Source organism: Mobula hypostoma, chromosome 15 (assembly GCF_963921235.1).
Source record: "Mobula hypostoma chromosome 15, sMobHyp1.1, whole genome shotgun sequence".
Taxonomy (NCBI): domain Eukaryota; kingdom Metazoa; phylum Chordata; class Chondrichthyes; order Myliobatiformes; family Myliobatidae; genus Mobula; species Mobula hypostoma.
Window position 1 is genome coordinate 40,602,299 of NC_086111.1, and position 21,335 is coordinate 40,623,633.

At 40.0% G+C, this 21,335-nt stretch overlaps 1 protein-coding gene across 3 annotated transcripts in view; it reads left to right on the forward strand.

Annotated features, from left to right (window-relative positions):
• Positions 1-21,335, forward strand: part of LOC134356790 (FERM domain-containing protein 4B-like) — a 222,682-nt gene that overhangs the window by 168,234 nt on the left and 33,113 nt on the right. For all 3 annotated transcript variants that reach the window (XM_063067932.1, XM_063067933.1, XM_063067934.1), the window contains one exon: positions 4,659-4,745. In XM_063067932.1, coding sequence (XP_062924002.1) covers positions 4,659-4,745 — 87 coding nt within the window. The remainder of the gene's footprint in view (positions 1-4,658; positions 4,746-21,335) is intronic.

Genomic DNA, 21,335 nt, shown 5'->3' on the forward strand with positions numbered 1-21,335 from the left:
ACTGTCCATTACGCCCCCAGTCAATGTTGTAAAACAATAAAACATGAAAACTTCCAAGGGGAGTGAATACTTTTTATGGCACTCTATGTACTTTCAATATTTCACTTTTGAAGGCCTCCTACTTACCAAACATCTCTGTGCCAGAAAATAGTCTATCCCATTCCACACCCATCAGATTTTTTCTGATGCCATCAAAATTGGCCTTTCTCCAATTTAGAATCTCAACCTGAGGACCAGTCCAATCCTTCTCCATAATTATCTGGAAACAAATGGAAGTACGATCACTAGATCCAAAGTGTTTCTTTACACACAGACCTGATGTTGTAATGTAAGAATGTAACCAGTTTTTATGCCAACAACTACATTATTCAACTGTACAGGGCATCCATTATACCTGCATACACAGAGGGAATAACAGTTGAACTGTAGCCCAAGGAAGTTGGCATCATACACAATGCAGTCTCTGCCCCCACCTTTGGCATCTTTTTAAGAAGTTAACAGATGTTGTAGATGAGAAACTGAAGATGGAATTATGTTTCAGATTTATCACTATTCTATTTCAAAATGATGAAAATGGACACATACATAATATAATGAACTACATAAGTTCTAGCAGTGTCTTTTTAAGTAAAGCCATGAAAAATCAGGGATTTAATCAACATTGCAGGTAACTGTATTTATGCATTTGTATTAAATATCATAAAACAGAATATGTCACTTTGAAGTGTTACTACCTAATCTTTTTTTTTAAAGTGATTTTGCCACATGGCTATTTGTCTTTTTTTAACCAACGTTTAGGTGTGCATGGTATGGAGGTGTACCCATCACAAGCAGCAGCAAATGCAGGGTAATTAATGTCAAAGCTGCTGTGGATGTAAAGTACAACTGGTGCAGTAATTATGAGAATAAAAAGTGATGTAATTGAGAAATTGAATCTGAGGTCAAATGCACAAGCGAAGTGAAATATTTGACATTTTATTGGCTTCTTAAGACACTTGGAAGGCAGCTGTTGAGTACTCAATTTTAATCTTAAAGAACATTATTGGTGAAGTAATTGCAATGGGATTGTTCCTTTAGATGTTAATTCTTCACACTCAAATTGACTAATTTTACTGAAATGGCTGTGTGATCCTTTAAAGTACATGAAGACGTAGTAGCAGATGATCACCTACAGTGGCAGCAGCTAACTGGATACAATAAATCACTTCCCCATGAAAATACTAATACAGTGGGTTCTGGTTAATTGGGTCATTGGTTAATCGGAGCGGCCGCTTATTTGACATAACTCATAACAAGCAAAAACTTAATTGAGAAAATAGTCAGGATTTCCTTCATTTATTTGGGACACGATGCCGCTTAATTGGGATGGGAGACTGTTGGCGAACAGTTTCTAACCAGCATCAGTCATGTGTGTTTGTGTTCAAAAGTAGTGGTTTTTGTCATTGATAGCTGCTGAGAAGTAAGCAGTAAGACAATTCAGAACTGTTTTGCTCACTGTGGTTTCAAGCATTCGGGCTTGGAGATGTGAAAAATGGCCAGGAGTGAAAATGGAATGACTGATTTCGGTATTCAAGTTAGGAACTACTAAGAAGTTGAAGGTATAGACATTCAAGAAAAATGTCATGATAAAAATGGAGAAAAATGTTATGATATAAATGGAGATTTGGAGGATAAAACATTTTCTAACTAACGTCAGTCATGTGCACTTGTGCCGCCATTAGATACTACACCGTCCTTGGAGAGAACAGTAGGATGGCATGGTAGCGTTGTGGTTAACACAGCACTTTACAGTACAGGCAACGCAGGTTCAATTCTCGCCACTGCCTGTAAGGAGTTTGTACTTTCTCCCCGTGACCACGTGGGTTTCGTCTGGGTGCTCCAGTTTCACATCTACCAAAGATGTACCGGTTGGTAGGTTAATTGGTCATTGTAAATTGTCTCATCATTAGGCTCAGATTAAATTGGGATTGCTGGGCAGCATGGCTCGAAGGGCTGAAGGGCCTATTCCGCACAGTATTTCAATAAATAAATAGTTTTAAAGTAGCGTTAGATGCATATTGGGACTGACTGACACAGAACTAAAAAGCAGTGACTTTTAACACTACTACCTGCAGGAAGGCAATGAAGTCAGTCCATTATCTGCACCAATTTTCATTCATTTACAGTCATCAAAAGAAGATGGCATCATACACTGTATGAACTCTGCCCTCAAACTATTAGGAACTAACAGTTTATAGTACTGCAGTCACATTGGTAGTGTTCTAGTTTGTTCTGTATTTCATTTAAATACATGTTTCTCAGTTAAACTGTAGTGTCTTTTTTGAGCTATTTCCATGAAACTTCAGCTAATTGGGGCAGCCTCTTAATTGGGCCAAAATATACTGATCCTTATGTTGTCCCATTTAACCAGATTCCACTGTGTACAGCTCTGTTAATATTAAGGAAATGGGAAGGATGTACAATGTGATGCCAATATCACAGTTCTTCCTATTGTGACATGCAGTTCAGTGTGAACAAATTTTTGTCCTCAGTTTGAAAACGTTTGACTGTTGAATGTCAATTTGTTTGAATTTAAATATTGAATATAAATTTGATAGAAGGTACAGACTTTTTTTGTAGGAGCTGTAGAGTGGGATAATTAAAGCCCATTATGTTCAACTTAATAGATTTTGTTATTTCTGTTACAGATATCATGGTTATATGCTGTAACATTCAAACTAACATGATTTAATGGGTTGCTTGTGTAGACTCTAGAACATTTACCAAGAAGACCTGAGTAAGCAAAGTTGAGTGCCAATTGAAAGCTGTGTTTTTAATTAGTTGAAAAGTGTTTCATAATTAGGTACAAATTAAGCATTAATGTTAAAAATTTTTATGCCAACTACAAATTGCTTATCTTTTGTATAAAAAAAACTGAACCAAACATCAGTCAGTTGCTTTTGGAGTCAAAGAACTTACTGTACTGGAGATTTTGATGGATTTGCATTGCCATTGAAGTCTGCCCCAAGTCTGCATGTAATAACAAGGTACATCACCTGCTGGCAGCACAGATCGTGTGGAAACTTATTTAATATTCTATAAGCTATTTGCAGGTAATGAACAAGCTTAGTTTTTACAGAAGTCCATAAATCAGAAAATACACAAAATTACTCAATAATATAACCATATCTGTACTGTAATAAATAGCACCAAAAGTTCCAAAGAGCAATTACTAAAATTAAGAGGGAGGAAACTAGTTTGGCTACCTGTAAAAACCAATGTATGTATATATTCAGACTTGTGAATTTAATAATTGTGGAAGCTCGTTCATATGTTGGCCGTTCATGTTGGTCTTCTATTTAAAGATGGAACCGGATAGTTCATATTTTTAACTTTCTGATCACAATAATCAGTAATGGCAGGGTTAATAATGGATTAGCTTTAGTTCCAGCACTGAGTTGCAGTGTCAGTCCTGTTCAGGAAAGTTATAGATTGAAGTCATGGTCCCCTCCAGTTAGCCCCAGCAATATCCGTCAATGAACAACGGGCATCTACTGTTGGACCGGAACAGCCCAAAAATCACTCCACGTATGGCCCTTCTCGCAGGGCATCTTTCTCATCCTTGTAGGTTGGTCTGCAGTCTTGTGTGCTAGAGTGTAATGGCAAAATCTAGTCCATGTCATTTCACGCAAATGGAAATGGACAGATCAACATGCAAGACCATGAGACTCAGTCGCAGAATTAAGCCATTCAGCCCATCGAGTCTGCTCCACAGTGTAATAAGTGATGTAAGTGTTGATGCTTTGTGGAGGTTTAATTTTATTAAGAAATATTTCTGCAGCAGAATGTCTAGTGGTGAGCAATACCAAAGGCACGTTGCACTTCTCTGACAGTGCCCTGGATTTTGAAGTCAGCCATGAGGTGCCAGAGTTTGCTGCAGGTGCTTTCACTGAAGTCAGCAAAGATCTCTTTAGTGTGAGCTTCCCAATGTTATTTACTATTGCACAATCAGTAACGGTGATGTCATTGAGCCAGCAGAGCAGCTGATCACCAACAGCATATCGCTAAGGAAAACGTGAGATTTTGAATTAATATTTTAAATCCTTCACAAGCTAGAATTTAAGTGGGCAGCTGAAATATTAATGTAAATATTTTTAAATATCTGGAATTAGTGCTGAGATCTTTAGTGCCAAAATATTTGCCTACAGTTACAGCAATGTGTACCATTAAAAGCTCACTGCTTATGCAGCAAAGTCTAACGTTTTTGAAGATTTTATACCAAGGATAGTTGACGAGTGCCTGAAATTTGTCAGATAACTGACTTATCGGGACTACGCTAAAAAAAGTCTGTAAAACTTGTGGAGAAGCAATGAATCACAATAACATTGGGAATTCCACACAAATCTGCACATATGGAAATCCAGAAGACCCTGTCCACAGTGTAATGATGGTGAATAACAGGCTGACAAATGCCGGCAATAAAATTTCATTAACCCGACCACTGGGATTATGGGTTATAATATGAAATGTCTATCTGTACTGGTAAAGCATCTGCTTGCTCCGGGATATCACTGAGCAAGATTTGTTGCTGGTTTTGAATGACAAAAATAGAAAAACACTTAAGCCAGATAGAACTATTTTTTTCACAATATTAGCTTCTTTGTTTTTGTATGTTTTAGGATAAACAAGGAATTCCCTGGTGGCTTGGAATTGGTTGCAAAGGAATTGGGCAATACGACTTTCATGATAAAGTAAAGCCCAGAAAGGTAAAAATCAATGAATTGAAGGATACTTTGGAGAAATATGTGATCCAGTGGTAACTCAGTTTGTTAACAGGCTTTTGTTCTTGGAATGAATTTTATGGAGGCATTGTTCTCCAGCTTACTGTTTTTCAGTCAAACAGACATGATGTATCTTCTGTTGTGAAAACATGTCATGATGTAATGCTTCTACTTCCCTGCAAAGGAGGATTTCCTTTAAATGCAGTCCACAGGTTTTTACCATTCATGGTCCTGAGGCACCCCATACTGTGGAGGGGGTAATGCTTGGTCCTCCGTTGTCTGTGTTATGCCACACAAACCTATTTTAAGTCATGGTACCCTGACACTTAAAATTGAAATATTATTCGATGGGGAGTATTTTGTTTCGTGCACAAATTAATTTTATCTGAAACTTTTTTGGGCACTCCTCTATACTTGAAGCCCATCAGGAGGTTTTGCAGCAAGCCTCCAGACGTCAGAGCATCTCCATACATCGAAGACCATTCGCACCAGAGCAGATTTGTGGCTTCTTGATATTAATTTAAAGGAAACTACTTTCCTTTTCTCAGGTTCAAATCAATTGAAATGAGTCTCATTCATATGCCACCTTGTGTATGATAAAGTTTTGTTACTGCAGGGCTTTGCATAGATTCCTACCATGCAAGCCCCACATTTTTTCGTTAAATCTTTTTGTTGCCCTGCCCAGCTGACTCCTGTAATCCTGTGCAGTCTTTAAATCTGACATCTCTTGGAATCTGCAACCTTCCTACCCTGGCCTTTTTCATGTCCTCTTCATTCCACACTCTAGAATTTCATATTTCCCATCTCCTCTCTACAATGGGTTTGACCAAATTTTGATTGCCCTTCTCAATCTTTCAGCTCAAGGTGAATTTTTCCATTGAACAGCATAAAAATGATACGGATTTAAGTTTAGTGAAAGGAACATTGAAAAGGCAACATAAAGGCATTGAGTTTAACTATTGAACATTGTCTTCCACTACTGAGTAAGTGTTTTGCACCAAGTTGTAATGTCGCCCAAGTGAAGAAGTCTCTCATTCAATGTTTTCTTTTATGTTGAATCCAGTGCTGTCTGGATTTGATCAGTGTTTATGTTTAATTGTCCGAAAGTGAGACTTTAAACCTTTGCATCCCATTAAGATTGATCCCTTATCGCAATTTGTCTCCGCTTCAGTCACGTTGATAGCAGTAGCCATTAGCAATGGTCAGTATATTATATACTCCTGGTTTCCTAAGAGCCCAGTGAGTGATGGTTGAAGTATGGGATGTATGGTGCGCCAGTATTAAAAGTGCTTTGTTCCCAGATCAAAAGATCAGCGTGAATTTAATTATGGAAATCTACTACCAGTGCTTCTAACACTAGGAAGCTTTCATAATGTTTGTTCAGATTAAAATATCTGGGACTGGGTTGCTGGATTTGGAAAGTAAAGAACTGGTTGCCTTGACAATCCGGGAATTTAACTTGTAAATTCCTTCATTAAGGAGTTCTATTCACTGTAATTTGTATAGTTAATTGTAGAAAACATGAGAAATCTCCAATGGTACTGTATGCTCATCATTTCAGACATGTAACTGCCAATTCAGAAATAATGTTTTGGTCAGTGCAATAAAAGTTTTTAGATGCATGCTATCCAGTAGGAAATCACGATTTGGAAAAAGAACAGGTAGTTCTATTTTAATTAAGTTTTTCTTATAAGTGTTACTGTTTTTTGTTCATGATCATTTTGAGTTCACATTCAAGCCATGCAGAAGAATAGACCTAGAAAGAAATGTGATCCAGTTAACTTGTGTCTACTTGGCAGCATTGAAACATAGTCCAACTGGCTAATCTGCCTGATTATAGCAACCCGCCAGTCCTTGTGCTATTGATTAGCACTTGCTTTAGTGGTCTTGGTGTTGAATTTTTTTGTGGCTTGTTGAGAAAGAAAATTGGGTGTGTCTTCAATGCACCATAATTGCATTTTGTAATGAATAACAGACATTCAGTTCTAAATCTGCTATGACTTCCTTTCTGCACAGCATGGACAACAGTGCCTATAATGTATTGAATTTATCACTCCAAGAGTTGTGTGTAATTTGTGAAAATTGCTCAAACTTGTACACACTGTCAATATAGTAGAATGCATCTTAAAATGGTATGATTCTTAAAACTTCATTAAGGTTTTGGACATCTATCCTAATATCTTTCCTGCCTTGTGTATCTTGTGCAGTCCCTTGAGTTATATTTCCATATTGAATATTAGATTAGATTATAAGGACACTCAGTCCTCGTTTATTGTCATTTAGAAATGCATGCATTAAAAAATGATACAATGTTCCTCCAGTATGATATCACAGAAACACAAGACAGACCAAGACTAAAATTGACAAAAACTATGTAATTATAACATATAGTTACAACAGTGCAAAGCAATACCATAATTTGATAAGAGCAGACCATGGGCACGGTTTAAAAAAGAAGTCTCAAAGTCCCAATAGCCCCAACATCTCACGCAGATGGTAGAAGTAAGAAACTCTCCCTGCCATGAGCTTCCAGTGCCGCAAACTTGCCGATGCAGCAATATAAATAAATTTTATTTTTATTAATAGTGTCATTGAAGCTTGGTCAAATTTTGCAAGATCCTTCACCACTGTTAAACGATGCATTCAAACATTTTGTTGGGTTATTTTTCATGTAGTGACCATGGTTTGAGTCAGGCCAGTCCCAATGACACTGTGATTATTGATACATCTTACCTGCTGGTTGAAAAAAAAACACCTCCTTTCTGCCCTATTGCAAACCCAGGCCCTGACTAGTCAGGTGCAATAGCTTTACATATATAAAAAAAAATGCAGTGTGATTGGTGGCACCCATCTCCTCAGCATTGATAAGGAAATCTCACTGCCCTTTGACAGGTCTTGTTTTTAACCCCACTGATTGTTGACACACCCTCCTCACTCAGGATAGCCCTAGTGATTAAACTGGTTGCAGACAATCCAGTCTTGGAACAGAACAGGTTGTACAAGTTTATGTGGTGTTGGCAGCCAGGCCTGCAATTCATAGGTATGGTTTAATTCCCTAAGAATATGCTTGGGTTGTGACAACTACTTTTTCTGTGATTACTTAGATTTTCACATAATACTTAAAAGCAGCTAGGGATTTCTTTGTGAATTTTTTGTCTTGTCATCTGTTATTTCCTATTTGACATGTAATGTATTAGATGTGTTTAAAATAAAACCATTATGTATAGGAATGTGTAGCAGGTCACACTTGTAAGTTTTTTAAAAAATCTCGAACAAAATAACTTCTAGATTAAATTATGAAAAACACTGAAGATTTTGAGAATTAAAAAGGAAGTACTAAACTTTATTTACTAAAATGTATTCTTGTCAAATGATGCTGAAATGCTTTGTAGTATAACTTACAAAACTAAAGTTCATTTTCCTTTATATAGTACTGACCAGCTAATCATATCAACCTACATCCTTGAATGTGATTTGGAGAATAAATCCATATAAAAATGTTAAGTTCCTTCTGTTATTGATGACTAAATGTTTAAATTCTAATTAGTACTATAAATGGGAAGAATCTGTGAGGCTTGGACACGATGCAGTAGATCACCAAGGCTTAACCGTGCAACCAGAAAACCAAATCATCATCACTTGGTTTCAAAAAAAACAGGGAAAAGAAGAAATTAAGTGTTTTATCTTAATTTGCAAAGATACAGAGAGGAGGAGGAAGAGTAATGTAGTGCATTTGGGGTTAGGGATCGAGAATAGAAAGTACAAAAACTATCAGGACCCTAAATCTCTGAAATGAAAATTTGTTGTAAACATGAAATAATTTGAAAGAGCTTGATCACCTGTTGTCATTTTTTGTACAGTACTATGGAGCTCAAATTTTTGAAATCATCATATAGATATTTAAGCACAGAAATTGATTGGTAACATGGTTAAGGGGTATGGGGAGAAGGTGCAAGAATGGTGTTGAAAGTAAAAATTAGCTGTGATTGAATGATGGAGCAAACTCAATGGGCTGAATAGCCTAATTTTTCTCCTATATCTTAATCTTATAGCCATCTACCTCGGGGCCAGTTGTGATATCTATCCACGCTAATCCCGTTTGCTCATATGAAACTTGAATCCCTGTGCTGCTTTCCTCTCCAAGTAAATGCCTTTCTAATCGTTGTAATCTCCCCACTTGAACTCTCAATTTGAGTAAAGTTGAGCTTTATTGAAAGGAAAGGTGATTGATTCAATCAGGAGAGAAAACTAGACCTCTTGGAAACAATTATATCATGCTGCTTGTGGAAATGCACTGAAATGTGCAAGTCAAGTGAAATATGAATAGATGAGGCATACATTTGTCATCAGAATCAGGTTTAGTATCACCAGCATATGTCGTGAAAATGGTTTTTGTAGCAGCAGTACAATGCAATATATAATAGAAAAAAAACATGAATTACAGTAAATATATCTATTAAATAAGCAGCGCAAGAATGGAAATTAAAAAAGTAATGAGGTAGTGTTCATGGGTTCAGTGTCCATTCAGAAATCAGGTGGCAAAGTGGAAGAAGCTGTTCCCAAATCATTGTATGTGACTTCATGCTTCTGTACCTCCTTGCTGAGTGACTGAGCGAGTCATTGCCAATATTCAGTGATTATTGTGATCTCAGTATTTCAATGTAGTTTTGATGCAAAATCTGGTTAAGACATCTTTTGTATCTAGTGCTTGAGTTAATCAGTTCTAGGCTGCAGTGATAAGAGTATCTTTCAATGACTTCCATTGTATTATGGATGACATCAATAGATGCTGAATTTATTTTCTTTGAAGACAACATTGTTAATTACATTTGTTAGTATTTGGTAGTGCTGCGTTTTACCTTGGTCTGTATATTTTGATGTACTTTTGAGTAAACAGGATGTAAGTTGATGTTTATTTAGCTGTAGAGGATTGACATTGTTTTGTCCTGCAGTTTAGTACAGCAGTCTCTTTTGCTCTCAGGAAGCTGACCCAGTTATTCGCTTTCCTGTCATATTGATTTAGAATGGAAAAGGAAATGCATCAAATTACAAATTAACCATCTATATAAAATACCATAACATTTCTCAAGATAGTGCTTGATAAACAAAACTGAGTTTTTGTAATGTGCTTTTTGCCAGAGTTACAGATGCATACTGGTCACTGAACACAGTGAAGCCCAGTTTCCACTCACTCTCTCTCTCTGGTGCAGTTGCAAGTTTTACTCAATTTACACACAACCTTTGTCACTTTTTAGGTTACTGTTTCAGGAGAACAGTTGACGGGGAGAGACCCAGAGCTCCTCTCTGTTTCTTTATCTTTCTGTGCTACGGGTGCTCCCAGCAGAAGGATTATCTGTTTTCAGTGCCAGCACCCTTGTAAACCTGAGCCCCAGTCACCATTAAAGCAACCAACAAGAAGATTGTTACCAGCCTGCCACCAGTGTCCTATCAAATTTTTGTACCTGTGTTTTAACCTAAGGCTAAATTAATAACTTAATCATAAAAATGAAGGTCGTACCAAAATAGAAGCAAGTAACCTGTGATCACATCCAGCGTACGTCTTTGAAATAAAGTACTGTATTGTGTATTCCAGTAGTTCGGGTGGCAATGAAATCCCCACAGTGCCATTTGAAAAAGAAAGCAGCCCTGCTGTTCTCCATTCATCATTTATATTTGGAACATAAAAATGGTTTGACATATTTGAGAATTTTGCCGCATTTGTTCCAATAGCAGTGGCCTCATTTCAAAAATAGTTACCATGGAGAATGTTGTGTTCACGTTATGAATGCTGTCTGATCTGAGTTCATCCAGCATTATGTGTGTGTGTTGCTCTGGATTTCCAGCATCTGCAGAATCTCGTGTGTTTATCTTTCGATGATTATTTCCCTTGTAAGTAAGGCAACTCTGCTGCAGCTGCAGTGTGTTGGTCAGCACTGACTTCAGAGTGTCCCCTCCACCCTACATTGCTGTAAATGATGGTCATTGACTTGATGTCTTTCAGTTAGTGGAAAGAACAGTTGTTGCAACAAGAAAAGTTAGTTTATTCTCTTAAGTTATTTTTTAAAGTGTTAAAACCAAGATTCAGGCAGATGTCAGTAGTATGTGAGTTTCTTGCTTCTGGTGACTAGTGTGTGTTTTTAGAGTCACAGACACACACACACACACACACACACACACACACACACACCACAGAAACAGTTCCTACAACCCAAGACATCCATGTTGACCATGATGCCTGTCTATGGTAATGCCACATGTCTACATTAGCCTATATCCTTCTACTCTTTTCCTATCACTGTACCTATCCAAATGTTTTTTAAAGTGTCTCTGTGGCCACTTGTTCCATATAATTACCATTCTCTGTGTGAAAATGTTGCCCCTCAGACCTCCTAATTTCACCTTAAACCCCTGCCCTATAGTTTTAGACTACCCTATCCTGGGGAGAAAATGATTCTGATTACTTGCCCTATCTGTGCCTCTCAATCTTGTAGACCTCTATGAAGCTACCTTCAGCCTCTAGTGAGAATAAGTGCAGCCAGTCCAATCTTTCCTTACAACACAAGCCTTTCCTTCCTGAGATCATGTCCTGGTGAGTCTCTCCTGTCTTTTCAATGCTAGCACATCCCTCCTGCATCGTGGTGACTAGAACTATACACAGTGCTCCAATGTTTTGTACAGCTGCAGCATGATGCCCCAGTGTTTGCACTCAGTGCCCTGGGCTATGAAGGCAGCAGTGCTAAATGTGTTCTTCACTGCACCCTCCGCACTGGCATTGTCTAGGGCAGCGGTCCCCAACCACCGGGCCACGGACCAGTACCGGGCCGCAAGGCATGCGCTACCGGGCCACAAGGAAACGATATGATTTGGCGATATGAGTCAGCTGCACCTTTCCTCATTTCCTGTCACGCCCACTGTTGAGCTTGAACACACGCGAGGTCATTACCCGCGCGTCGTCCACGTCAGCGCGGGAAGGAGATCAACTCCTCGAGCTTGCAAATGATGGCGGGCTGAAAAGTATGTTTGACATAACATCTCTGCCGGCATTCCGGATCAAAGTCAAAGCTGAATATCCTGAGATAGCCACGAAAGCACTGAAAACGTTGCTTCCATTTCCAACATATCTCTGCAATGAATGCAATGAAAACTAAATTGCGGAATAGACTGGACATAAGGAACCCCCTTTGAGTATCGCTGTTCTCCCATCACCCCTCGATAGGACCGTCTTGTTGCAGGAAAACAAGCCCAGGGCTCCCACTGATTCGGCGATATTGGTGCATTGCAATGATTTTATATTTTCATACGAGGAAAATATGCGCTGTGTGTTTGATATCCAAACGTTACTTAAAATGTTATGATGCTATTATAAGTGACTTATATAACCATGTAACAATTACAGCACGGAAACAGACGATCTCTGCCCTTCTAGTCTGTGCCAAACGCTACTCTCACCTCGTCCCACCGACCTGCACTCAGCCCATAACCCTCCATTCCTTTCCTGTCCATATACCCATCCAATTTTTCTTTAAATGATAATATCGAACCTGCCTCTACCACTTCTACTGGAAGTTCGTTCAACACTTCAAGCTCCCCTGTCCTCCCCTGATATTTGTCTTATCGCTATATTCATGCGAGGAAAATATGCGCTGTGTGTTTAATATTAAATTCGTTAGATAAACCCTTTTAGAAACAAAATTGAGTGTATTAGCCACTTATCACCTATATCCCAGTCGTGATTAACACACGCCGCCGCCAACAGAATCGGCAAAAGCAATTTTTAAGAAATCGGCACGTAAACGCATGCGCAAGTTACGCATGCGCACTGGTGCCCGCGCAAGGCTTCATGGTCATTGTAGTCTTTCTCGGGGTAAACCCAACATATTTGACTGCTACTCTGGTACGTTGGCAACCCTCCTGCCCCACCCCGGTTGGCCGGTCCGCAAGAATATTGTCAATATGAAAAGGTTGGGGACCCCTGGTCTAGGAACTATGAACTTACACACCACAGTCTCTCTGTGCATCAGCACCCCAATGGTTCCTGCCAGTTACTGTACTTTTCCTGTCAGTTGCGTGCAAGAATGTGATATTTAATGTAACTAGCTGCTCAGTGAGGTTCCTTTATGATTTAGTTCCTCTCAATATAAAAACTATCATCTTGTGGTGTAAAGGTCCACTCATAGATTTCACTGGCATCTGTGAACCCTCGACCATGGAGAGGAGAAACCGAGTATTCCAAGTTCCCTCCTTCCCTCCTTCCCTCCTTCCCTCCTTCCCTCCTTCCCTCCTTCCCTCCTTCCCTCCTTCCCTCCTTCCCTCCTTCCCTCCTTCCCTCCTTCCCTCCTTCCCTCCTTCCCTCCTTCCCTCCTTCCCTCCTTCCCTCCTTCCCTCCTTCCCTCCTTCCCTCCTTCCCTCCTTCCCTCCTTCCCTCCTTCCCTCCTTCCCTCCTTCCCTCCTTCCCTCCTTCCCTCCTTCCCTCCTTCCCCTCCCTCCTTCCTTCTCCTTCCCTCCTTCCCTCCTTCCCTCCTTCCCTCCTTCCCTCCTTCCCTCCTTCCCTCCTTCCCTCCTTCCCTCCTTCCCTCCTCCCTTCCCTCCTTCCCTCCCCCTCCTTCCCTCCTTCCCTCCTTCCCTCCTTCCCTCCTTCCCTCCTTCCCTCCTTCCCTCGTCACGCTGCCCAGCAATCCTCCGATTTAATACTAGCCTAATCATGGGACAATTTACAATGACCAACTAACCCACCAGGCAGTACATCTTTGGTCTTTGGAAGGAAGCTGGAACACCCAAGGGAAACCCACATGGTCATGGGGAGAATGTGCAAACTCCTTACAGGCAGTGGTGGGATTTGAATCACGGTCGCGGTACTGTAAAGCATTGTGCTAACAGCTAAGCTGCAATGCCACCCCATCCAGTAGCATTAGAAAGTATGGATACTAGATAAATAGAAGAATGGGTTAACTTTGAAGCTACAATGTTAATAGTCTGCCACTTAAGAATAATCACACAAAGGTTGCTAGACCCAAATCGGGTATCTCGTTGACAGGTGCATTATCATGAGGGAGTGATTAGTTAATATTCTTGTGCTTTGTGCTGATGCAATGAAGTTATTTGGGCTGGTAAAAAGATTTGTCATCCTGAAAAAGTTTGCTTGCAAATTCTGTGAGCAGTTAAAATTGAGCACTCATCTGTTGGGTGTACTTTTCTGGTTTTCATCCACCATCCCACCCGCTGATGAAGATTAAACATACCAGCAAGCATTTAAAACAAAATCAGTGAAGCAATGGCCTGCTCAAACTCCCAGTACCATTTCTATTTTGACAAATTAGAATCACTTAGTCAGGCTTTGTCAGGGAAGGTAATCATCATTAGAAATTTTCCCAAAGGTTGCAGAAAATTGATCTGGAGAGTGTGCAGCATTAATATTAAGCATATTTTTAGTACATGGTAAAATTGATTTAAGGAAGGAAAATCTACAAAATAGAATGGGGGAGGGAAGAAAAACTCCATCAGTACTTAAATTCACTTGTAATAAGGCACCTTGGACCACACACCTTAGTTCATCTTGAGTCCATATGTTTAATCAGTGAAAGTGACACATAGATCTCTAACAGTTAGTCAATTAAAGGACAGCAGCTAAACTCCAGTAGGTTTCCCTGTGACAATGTCATTCGATGCCTGGGGTTGTGATGCACTGACTAAAGGCAAAGACAACAGTTTGTCTCTTGGCCTCAGATGTTTTCTTCCTTCCCTGTAGGGAAGCACCTGGTCTCTATTCACTCCGTTTCCACAAAGACACAGATGCACTTAGCAATGGATCTTCGACTGTTTAGATTTTTTTTTGCCCTCACTATAAAGTGGTTCTCAAAATTGCAAGTACATTTCCTCCCCCACACCACTTTTGACCCCCCCCCAGGTGAACACAGTCATACAGCAATGCTTCATCATAAGCAAACTAGTGGGCTGTTGTAAATTACTGGTTAGTCATTTATGTTTTTGTGACAATTATAAAATCTAGATTTAACATTTAGCATATTAGTCATATTACACATTATCAATTAGGTGTTTTAGCAATGTCAACAGTCATTCATTGCATGGGTAAATCTTAGATTAAAACACTTATAAAAGAAAACGTTATTGGAAACAATTTCAAAGTTTACATTTATAGTGAAATTATTTAATTTGTTCTAAACAAATAGAACCCTCAAGAAATGCTTATCTGTAAAATTAAAAAATTGAATTTATGGTTAAACTTATTAAATTATTTGCTCTTTTGTGAAAACATTAAGAATGATATTAACAGGAAACATCACCAATGCTATTACAGGAATATATTGTTTAAAAGTACCAATTTGAGAACATTTTATCTCTCTGCAAATATGCAAACCAACTCTGCTTTTGGAAAAGGGAAGGACACTATTACATGTAAAGAATATCTACTTATAATAAGTGCACATTATTTTCCATTAAATATTCAGTGTCTTTCTAGTGATATGTGCTTATGGTAATTTCAATGGAAGCTCAATGATCTTTGATATATCAGTAAATGGACTTGGACCTTTGTAAAACATGCTGTGTTTGCAAGTCCAAAGTGCTTCATTTCTCCTATCCATTCCCCTAATTTGTGTGGATCCTAGGTACCACTCCTTTTAATCTGCAGTGTTTATCTGAAAATCAACAAAAAAATAACCTGCAAATGTTGGGAATTGTAAATAAAAGCAGTACTGAACCTACTCAACAGGTCAGCCAGTATCTGTGGGAAGGGAGGTAGAGAAGCATGTTAAATTGCCGGAAGTGGTCTGTGTTTCTGACAGAGTAAAACTGGTGTGACTTTTGAGATGAGCTGTAAATAAAGTTGTCTGGTCAGCAAACGAATAGGAGTGGTTAGAGGGCAAGAACATGAAGGAATGTAGGAGCTGCAAAATAAGAATAGAAAGATGTGGCCTGCAGGTCAGATTGGGCTTGTCCTCTACTATGAGGGTGGAAAAATAAATGCAGAGTGGTTGGAGAGGAAATGACAAACAAGCTGAGCTAATATCACTGATTCTGACAAATCAAGTTGTCTGAAGCTGTAGAATTCGGTGTTAACTCCAGAAGGCTGCAATATGTCTAGACAGGAGATGAAGTGCTGTTCCTCGAGATGCATTGGGCCTAATTGCAGCAGTAGTATTTGGGTTGCCTGATTTGACTAAAGGCCAACATTTTCAATGGTGAGAGACACGAAGCAGTAGATGCTGGAATCTGTAGCAAAATTTGGAGTTCTGATGGAGGATCTCAATCCAAAACATTGAACATCCCTTTACCACCCCTGTAGCTGCTTGACTCGCCAAGTTCTTCCAGCAGAGTTTTTTGCATTTGAATGGGGAAACTGAATGCATTTTCAGCAAACATTAAATGTTTGTTTTCGCACTTAGAAAGCAAATGGTCTGAGGCTATTAGACCGGATAAATCCGTAGCTGAAGCTTTGTTTCGACCCTCCGTCCACACTGAAACTGCGTTTTCCTCCCCCCAAAAACGGAGCTTTTCTAAAACTGTCTCCAGAGTGTGTAAAACTGTCTCCAGAGTGTGTAAATCTGAAACTGGCGGTTGGGCGGTGGTGTGTGTACGGGGTAACCAGAGCTTTTTAAAAGCGCTGTCTGACGTGCTGGAACAGATGGTGGCGGCAGCACGGTAGTTTGTTGTTTTCTTGAACGCAACCTCCAACACCACCACAACAATATCTGGCAATAGGTGTGTAACAGCTTAATGTAACATTGTATGGAAATACAAAATAAGCACTGATGCAGACATGTTTTAAACATTTAACAAGGTGCTTTATTAATGTATTGTTTGTGCAATTGTCACTACTTCCAAAATGTCATTTTTAAGTAGTAGCTTATGTTTGGCATAGACGTGAAAATATTAAGACCAAAAAAGGAAAATTGTAAGTTTCACTTTTACTCAGGTAAAAATAAAATCACTTTTTCCCAATAACTCGTTTTATTGCTCATGTTAAATACAGCAAAATAATACAGAAAGACATGGCAAAAGTAAAGGCAAGCAAATGAGGTATCAGCAAATTTCACTTTTGCCCAGTAACAAGCCTTATTGCATTTAGTTGTAGCTGTCGTCCCTTTCATCGGTGAAGAGACTATGGCTGCAGGAAATGTTTCCAGGGTGACCCCTCTGTGGGAGTGGGGAAGATGTTGGTGGGGCCACCCGGGGGTCTGTGTGTCCGTATGTGTAGCTATTGTAGTGGCTGTGAGGCTGGTATTGAGGCAGTGAATGGGGGGTGGGGGAGAGCCGTCATTTTCCTAAACATTGCAAATCCCTCTGCAACAGAGTTGGTCAGTTTTTCAATGTGCGTCGTCAGCCGGGTCAGACTGTCCGTGAACTCCCTGTCGGTTGCCTCCATATGCTCCAGTATTTTTTTAGTTTTAAGTCCTCCGGCGCAAGAGCCAACAGCTGTCCGTCGTTTGGCAATTTCCTTTTAAGATTTTTCTAGTCTGTAACTGGACAAACGCACACCAAGTATACCGTTTCCTCTTCACTTGTTTTCTGTAGATGTGTCCTGCGTATGCCCAGTAGGAGGAGATTTGCCCAAATACCCATTTTTAATGTGGACAGAGGTATTTTCAAAAACACCCGGTGTGGACACCTATCGTTTTTACGCGAAACCAGTGTTTTCAAAATTACCCAGTCTAGTGTGGACGTAGCCTGAGTCTTGTACCTGTGGGTCAGAGTTGGGAAGTTAGTATTAGTCAAAACAGTAAGCATTGAGGGAATTTTAGATGCAAGTAAAGGCAAGATGGAATTTTGGGGAAAATTGTTCTGTATTCAAGGATTTTGTCAGTGGTTGAAGGCTCTTCCAGTTACAGTGATTGAATGTGTGACACCAGTGTTGGGAGCTTGTTCAGAACATAGATCTGAAAAGCGTTCAATGTTTATTATCAAAGTATGCATGTATAATACAACTCTGATATTTGTGTACTCCAGATAGCCATTAAATACTGATGATGAAAGAAGACATAAATTCCCCGCCAACCGCCTTGCAAAAGAAGCAAAACTCGCAGATCCTCAAAACTCCCCCTTGCCCGCAGCAAAAAAACAGCTGCGATAATAATCAACAACCCCCTCACTCGCAAAGAACAGTGACACTAGCACCAAATTCCCAACCCCGTTCTCCCACACAAAAAAATAGATCACCGACCCGCAAATCATCCACAAGAAAGAAAACACTGAAAAAGTAAAGGAAACCAACATACAGTCCAATAGTCGCATGAATCTCAGAATATGAGAAATGTCTTCCTCTGCGTACAAGGAGAGCAGCCACACAAACTCATCCTTCCATAAAGGGTGACCGCTGATCCAGGTTGAACGTGCTGATCCAGGGCCAATCTGGCTGCTGACACTCTCTGAGAGCCATTGCTGACCCCTCCACTTTCACGCCAACGTTTCAATCTTCCCTGCCGCTTCGTTCATGTCCCTGTGCCTTGCCTCTGGTCTTTTCCACGAGTCTGCGTGTGTTCTCGGACCTTGTTGGCCCCTCGTCTCTGATCTCCACGAGACAGTTTTTTGGACACAGCACAGTGCTGGATGCTTTGATCGAGATTCAAACGGTACCTCACAGCTCTGATAGTTTCTATTACACAAACAAGACAACAAGCAAAAGGTGTTTTTAAAAAAAAAAGTGAAACGATGGGAAGATTTGCTATCTGGAGGATGTCACCTGAGGAATCATTGTTCGCTTGCACCATCGTGACCAGAATTCTGAACAACAATGACTAAGGCCTTGAAAAGATACTAAAATGGATGTGCTGGTTGTTGGAGGTTAGTCAGTGTCTTTAGAAGGAGGAATAGACCTAAAATTGTGGAGAGTGAATTGGATGCCAGAGAGCAGAGGCATTCTCTTTAAGAATGCCTCTTAAAGATGTGCACGATTGGAGAGATTGAGAGGTGTATAGTTCATGTAAAGGCAGGCAGGTTAAGAAAGTAGTTATTACAAGAGACAGAGTGTACCGGAGCATTCATGATGAACAGTTACATGAAGTTGGTTCAGGCACAACTACATTATTGCACCAATTCTGGTCACCACACTTAGGAAAAAATGTAAAGGCTTTGAAGACAATACAAAAGACACTTACTGTAACGATTCCCTGGAAAAGATGTAGATCATTGGCTATGTAGATAGAAATGAGTAACTGGTGTGGTTCTCCTTGGAATAAATGGAAGTTGTGAAACCATCTCATAGAGGTATTTAAAATTAGAGTGTAGGTAGATTCAGTAAAGGGAAGCTGGTCCTGTTGGTAGGAAGTAAAAGGCCTTTAATAAAGGTGACTGACTAAACATCAGGTGTCATGAGAACGTTTTCTTGGCACAGTGAGTGGTTAGAGTTTTGAATGAACTGCTGGAAGTACAAGTGGAGGAGATTTACTTTTATTATTTAAAGGACACTGATATTTAACAGAAAGAATTTCTAAGGCAAAGGGAAGAAGGTGGGGAGACAAACTGGCTGCTCCGTGAATCCCAAATTTGACTGTGACTTCTGGCAGAGTTTGGACCATTTTTCCACAGACGTGACCGCTTTTCTATCATAAGCAGTAATGTATCATCCCACAGGAGGAATGATTTCTCATTTAAGTAAACACTTTGTGTATCTCAGCAGTACAGTGCAAGTCACTTCGATGTTGGAACCAATGCGAGAATTCCCAATGGAAGTGTGACCTTCTGTAAATGTGAGGGAGGCCAAAAGTGTCTGAAAGTATCATAACCGAAGGCCTATAAAGCCACTTTGTTAGCACTGACCTTTGTATGCAAAACATGAATGGTGCACAGATGCCAGACAGTAGAGATGACAGCTTCAGGCAAACTGTCTGAGATCTAAGGGATTTAAGATGATGGCAAAATGAGGCTCTGGCAATCACATGAACAAATACTCTAAATGTTCACTTTGCTGATAAGATTACAGATCCTGGTGAAACACGACTAGTCACATACCTCTAAGCAGAACGTGCCCCATTTTCTTCCACACTCTTTTCTGCGAGTAAGCCAATTCCGAATCCATCCCCTCAATCCCATTCCTCCAGATTTTCTGAATGAGCCTACCATGGGGAACCTTGACAAATGCCTTACCAAAATCCATATATATCACATCCACCACTCTACCTTCATCAGCCTGTGTTGTCACTTTCTCAAAAGAGTATATCAAGCTTTGCTCCTCACAAAGCAATGCTGACTATCCATAATCAGACTATGCCTCTGCAAATCATGTCTCCAGGAATCCGCTCCGATAGTTTCCCACCACTGATGTAAGGCTCACTAGTCTTTAATTCCCAGGGTTATCCTAATTACCTTTCTTGAACAAAAGAATAACATTTGCCATCCTCCAATCTTGTATTACTTCTATGGCCAGTGGCAAAGGTAATCACCAATGGTGCAGTAATCTCTTCCCTCGCTTTCCCTATATGGCATTCAGCCCCATTCTTATCTTTCTTAACGTTTTTTTAAAAGTTCCAACACAGCCTCTTTCTGAACATGTTCCAGCAGACTAGCCTGTTCTACATTGACCTTGCATTGGTGAATACTGAAGGGAAGTATTCTTTAAGGATCAATCCTATCTCTTCTAGTTCCAGGCGTATCCCTGATTAGTCCTACACTCATTCTAGTCACCCTCCTGTTCTTCACAGGTGTGTAGAAAGCCTTGGGATTTTCCTTAATTCTACTCACCAAGGCTTTTTCATGTCCTCTTGTTGCTCCCTTCTTAAGTTCCTTCCGAGGTAAGAAACATAGAAAACCTACAGCACAATACAGGCCCTTCGGCCCGCAAAGCTGTGCCGAACATATCTGAACACGGGTACCTTTTGTAATTCTCATGAGTCCTGCGTGATCCTTAATCCCTAAACCTTAAGTATGCTCCCGTCTTCTTGACTGGTTTAAGATTTGAAACCTGCATTTCCCCCCCAAGTATAAAATTCTTGCATAATTTGATGATAATGCAGAATATTCATACCCATTTAAAAATGAGCAGTATCTTGTGGAATTTCCTGAGGAGTTCACATCAGCTGATGATTGTAGTGTGTTGCTCTTACTTCTGGTAAGATGGTGGCGTGCTTAGACGCAGCGGCTTTTATGGGGCCAACAAAAGGTGCTATAGCCTTTTTTGAATGTATTTCAAAATGTAAAAGGCCCTGCTGTATGTTTAAAAACTTAAAGTATTGCAGGTCTGCCCCATTAGCAAGTTGCTCATTGGCGGACAAACTGAAAGAGCTGGACGCATCAGTGCACAAAGGTTGTGTGAAGTCTAACAGCGAGTGATGGTCTTAGTTGCTTTTCTTGTGATTATAAGACGCTGTTGCACATTGTTAATATGGAATGCTGCAAGTTGGATCACTGGTTTATTGGCAAATATTAGGGGCAGGTGCCGGGGGAGCAGCGTGGCCTCGGTCGTAGCAACGACTAGCCCTCAAGCCGTGGTGTCGCCTGTTTACAGCAGTCAAAAAGAGAGGTGCCTGAGTTGGAGTGCTCCACCAGAGTGCCAGAGGTGGTGTGGCACAGTGTGCTGGCCTCCAGTGTTCACTTAGCAGAAGACAAGATGTATTGTGTTCAACT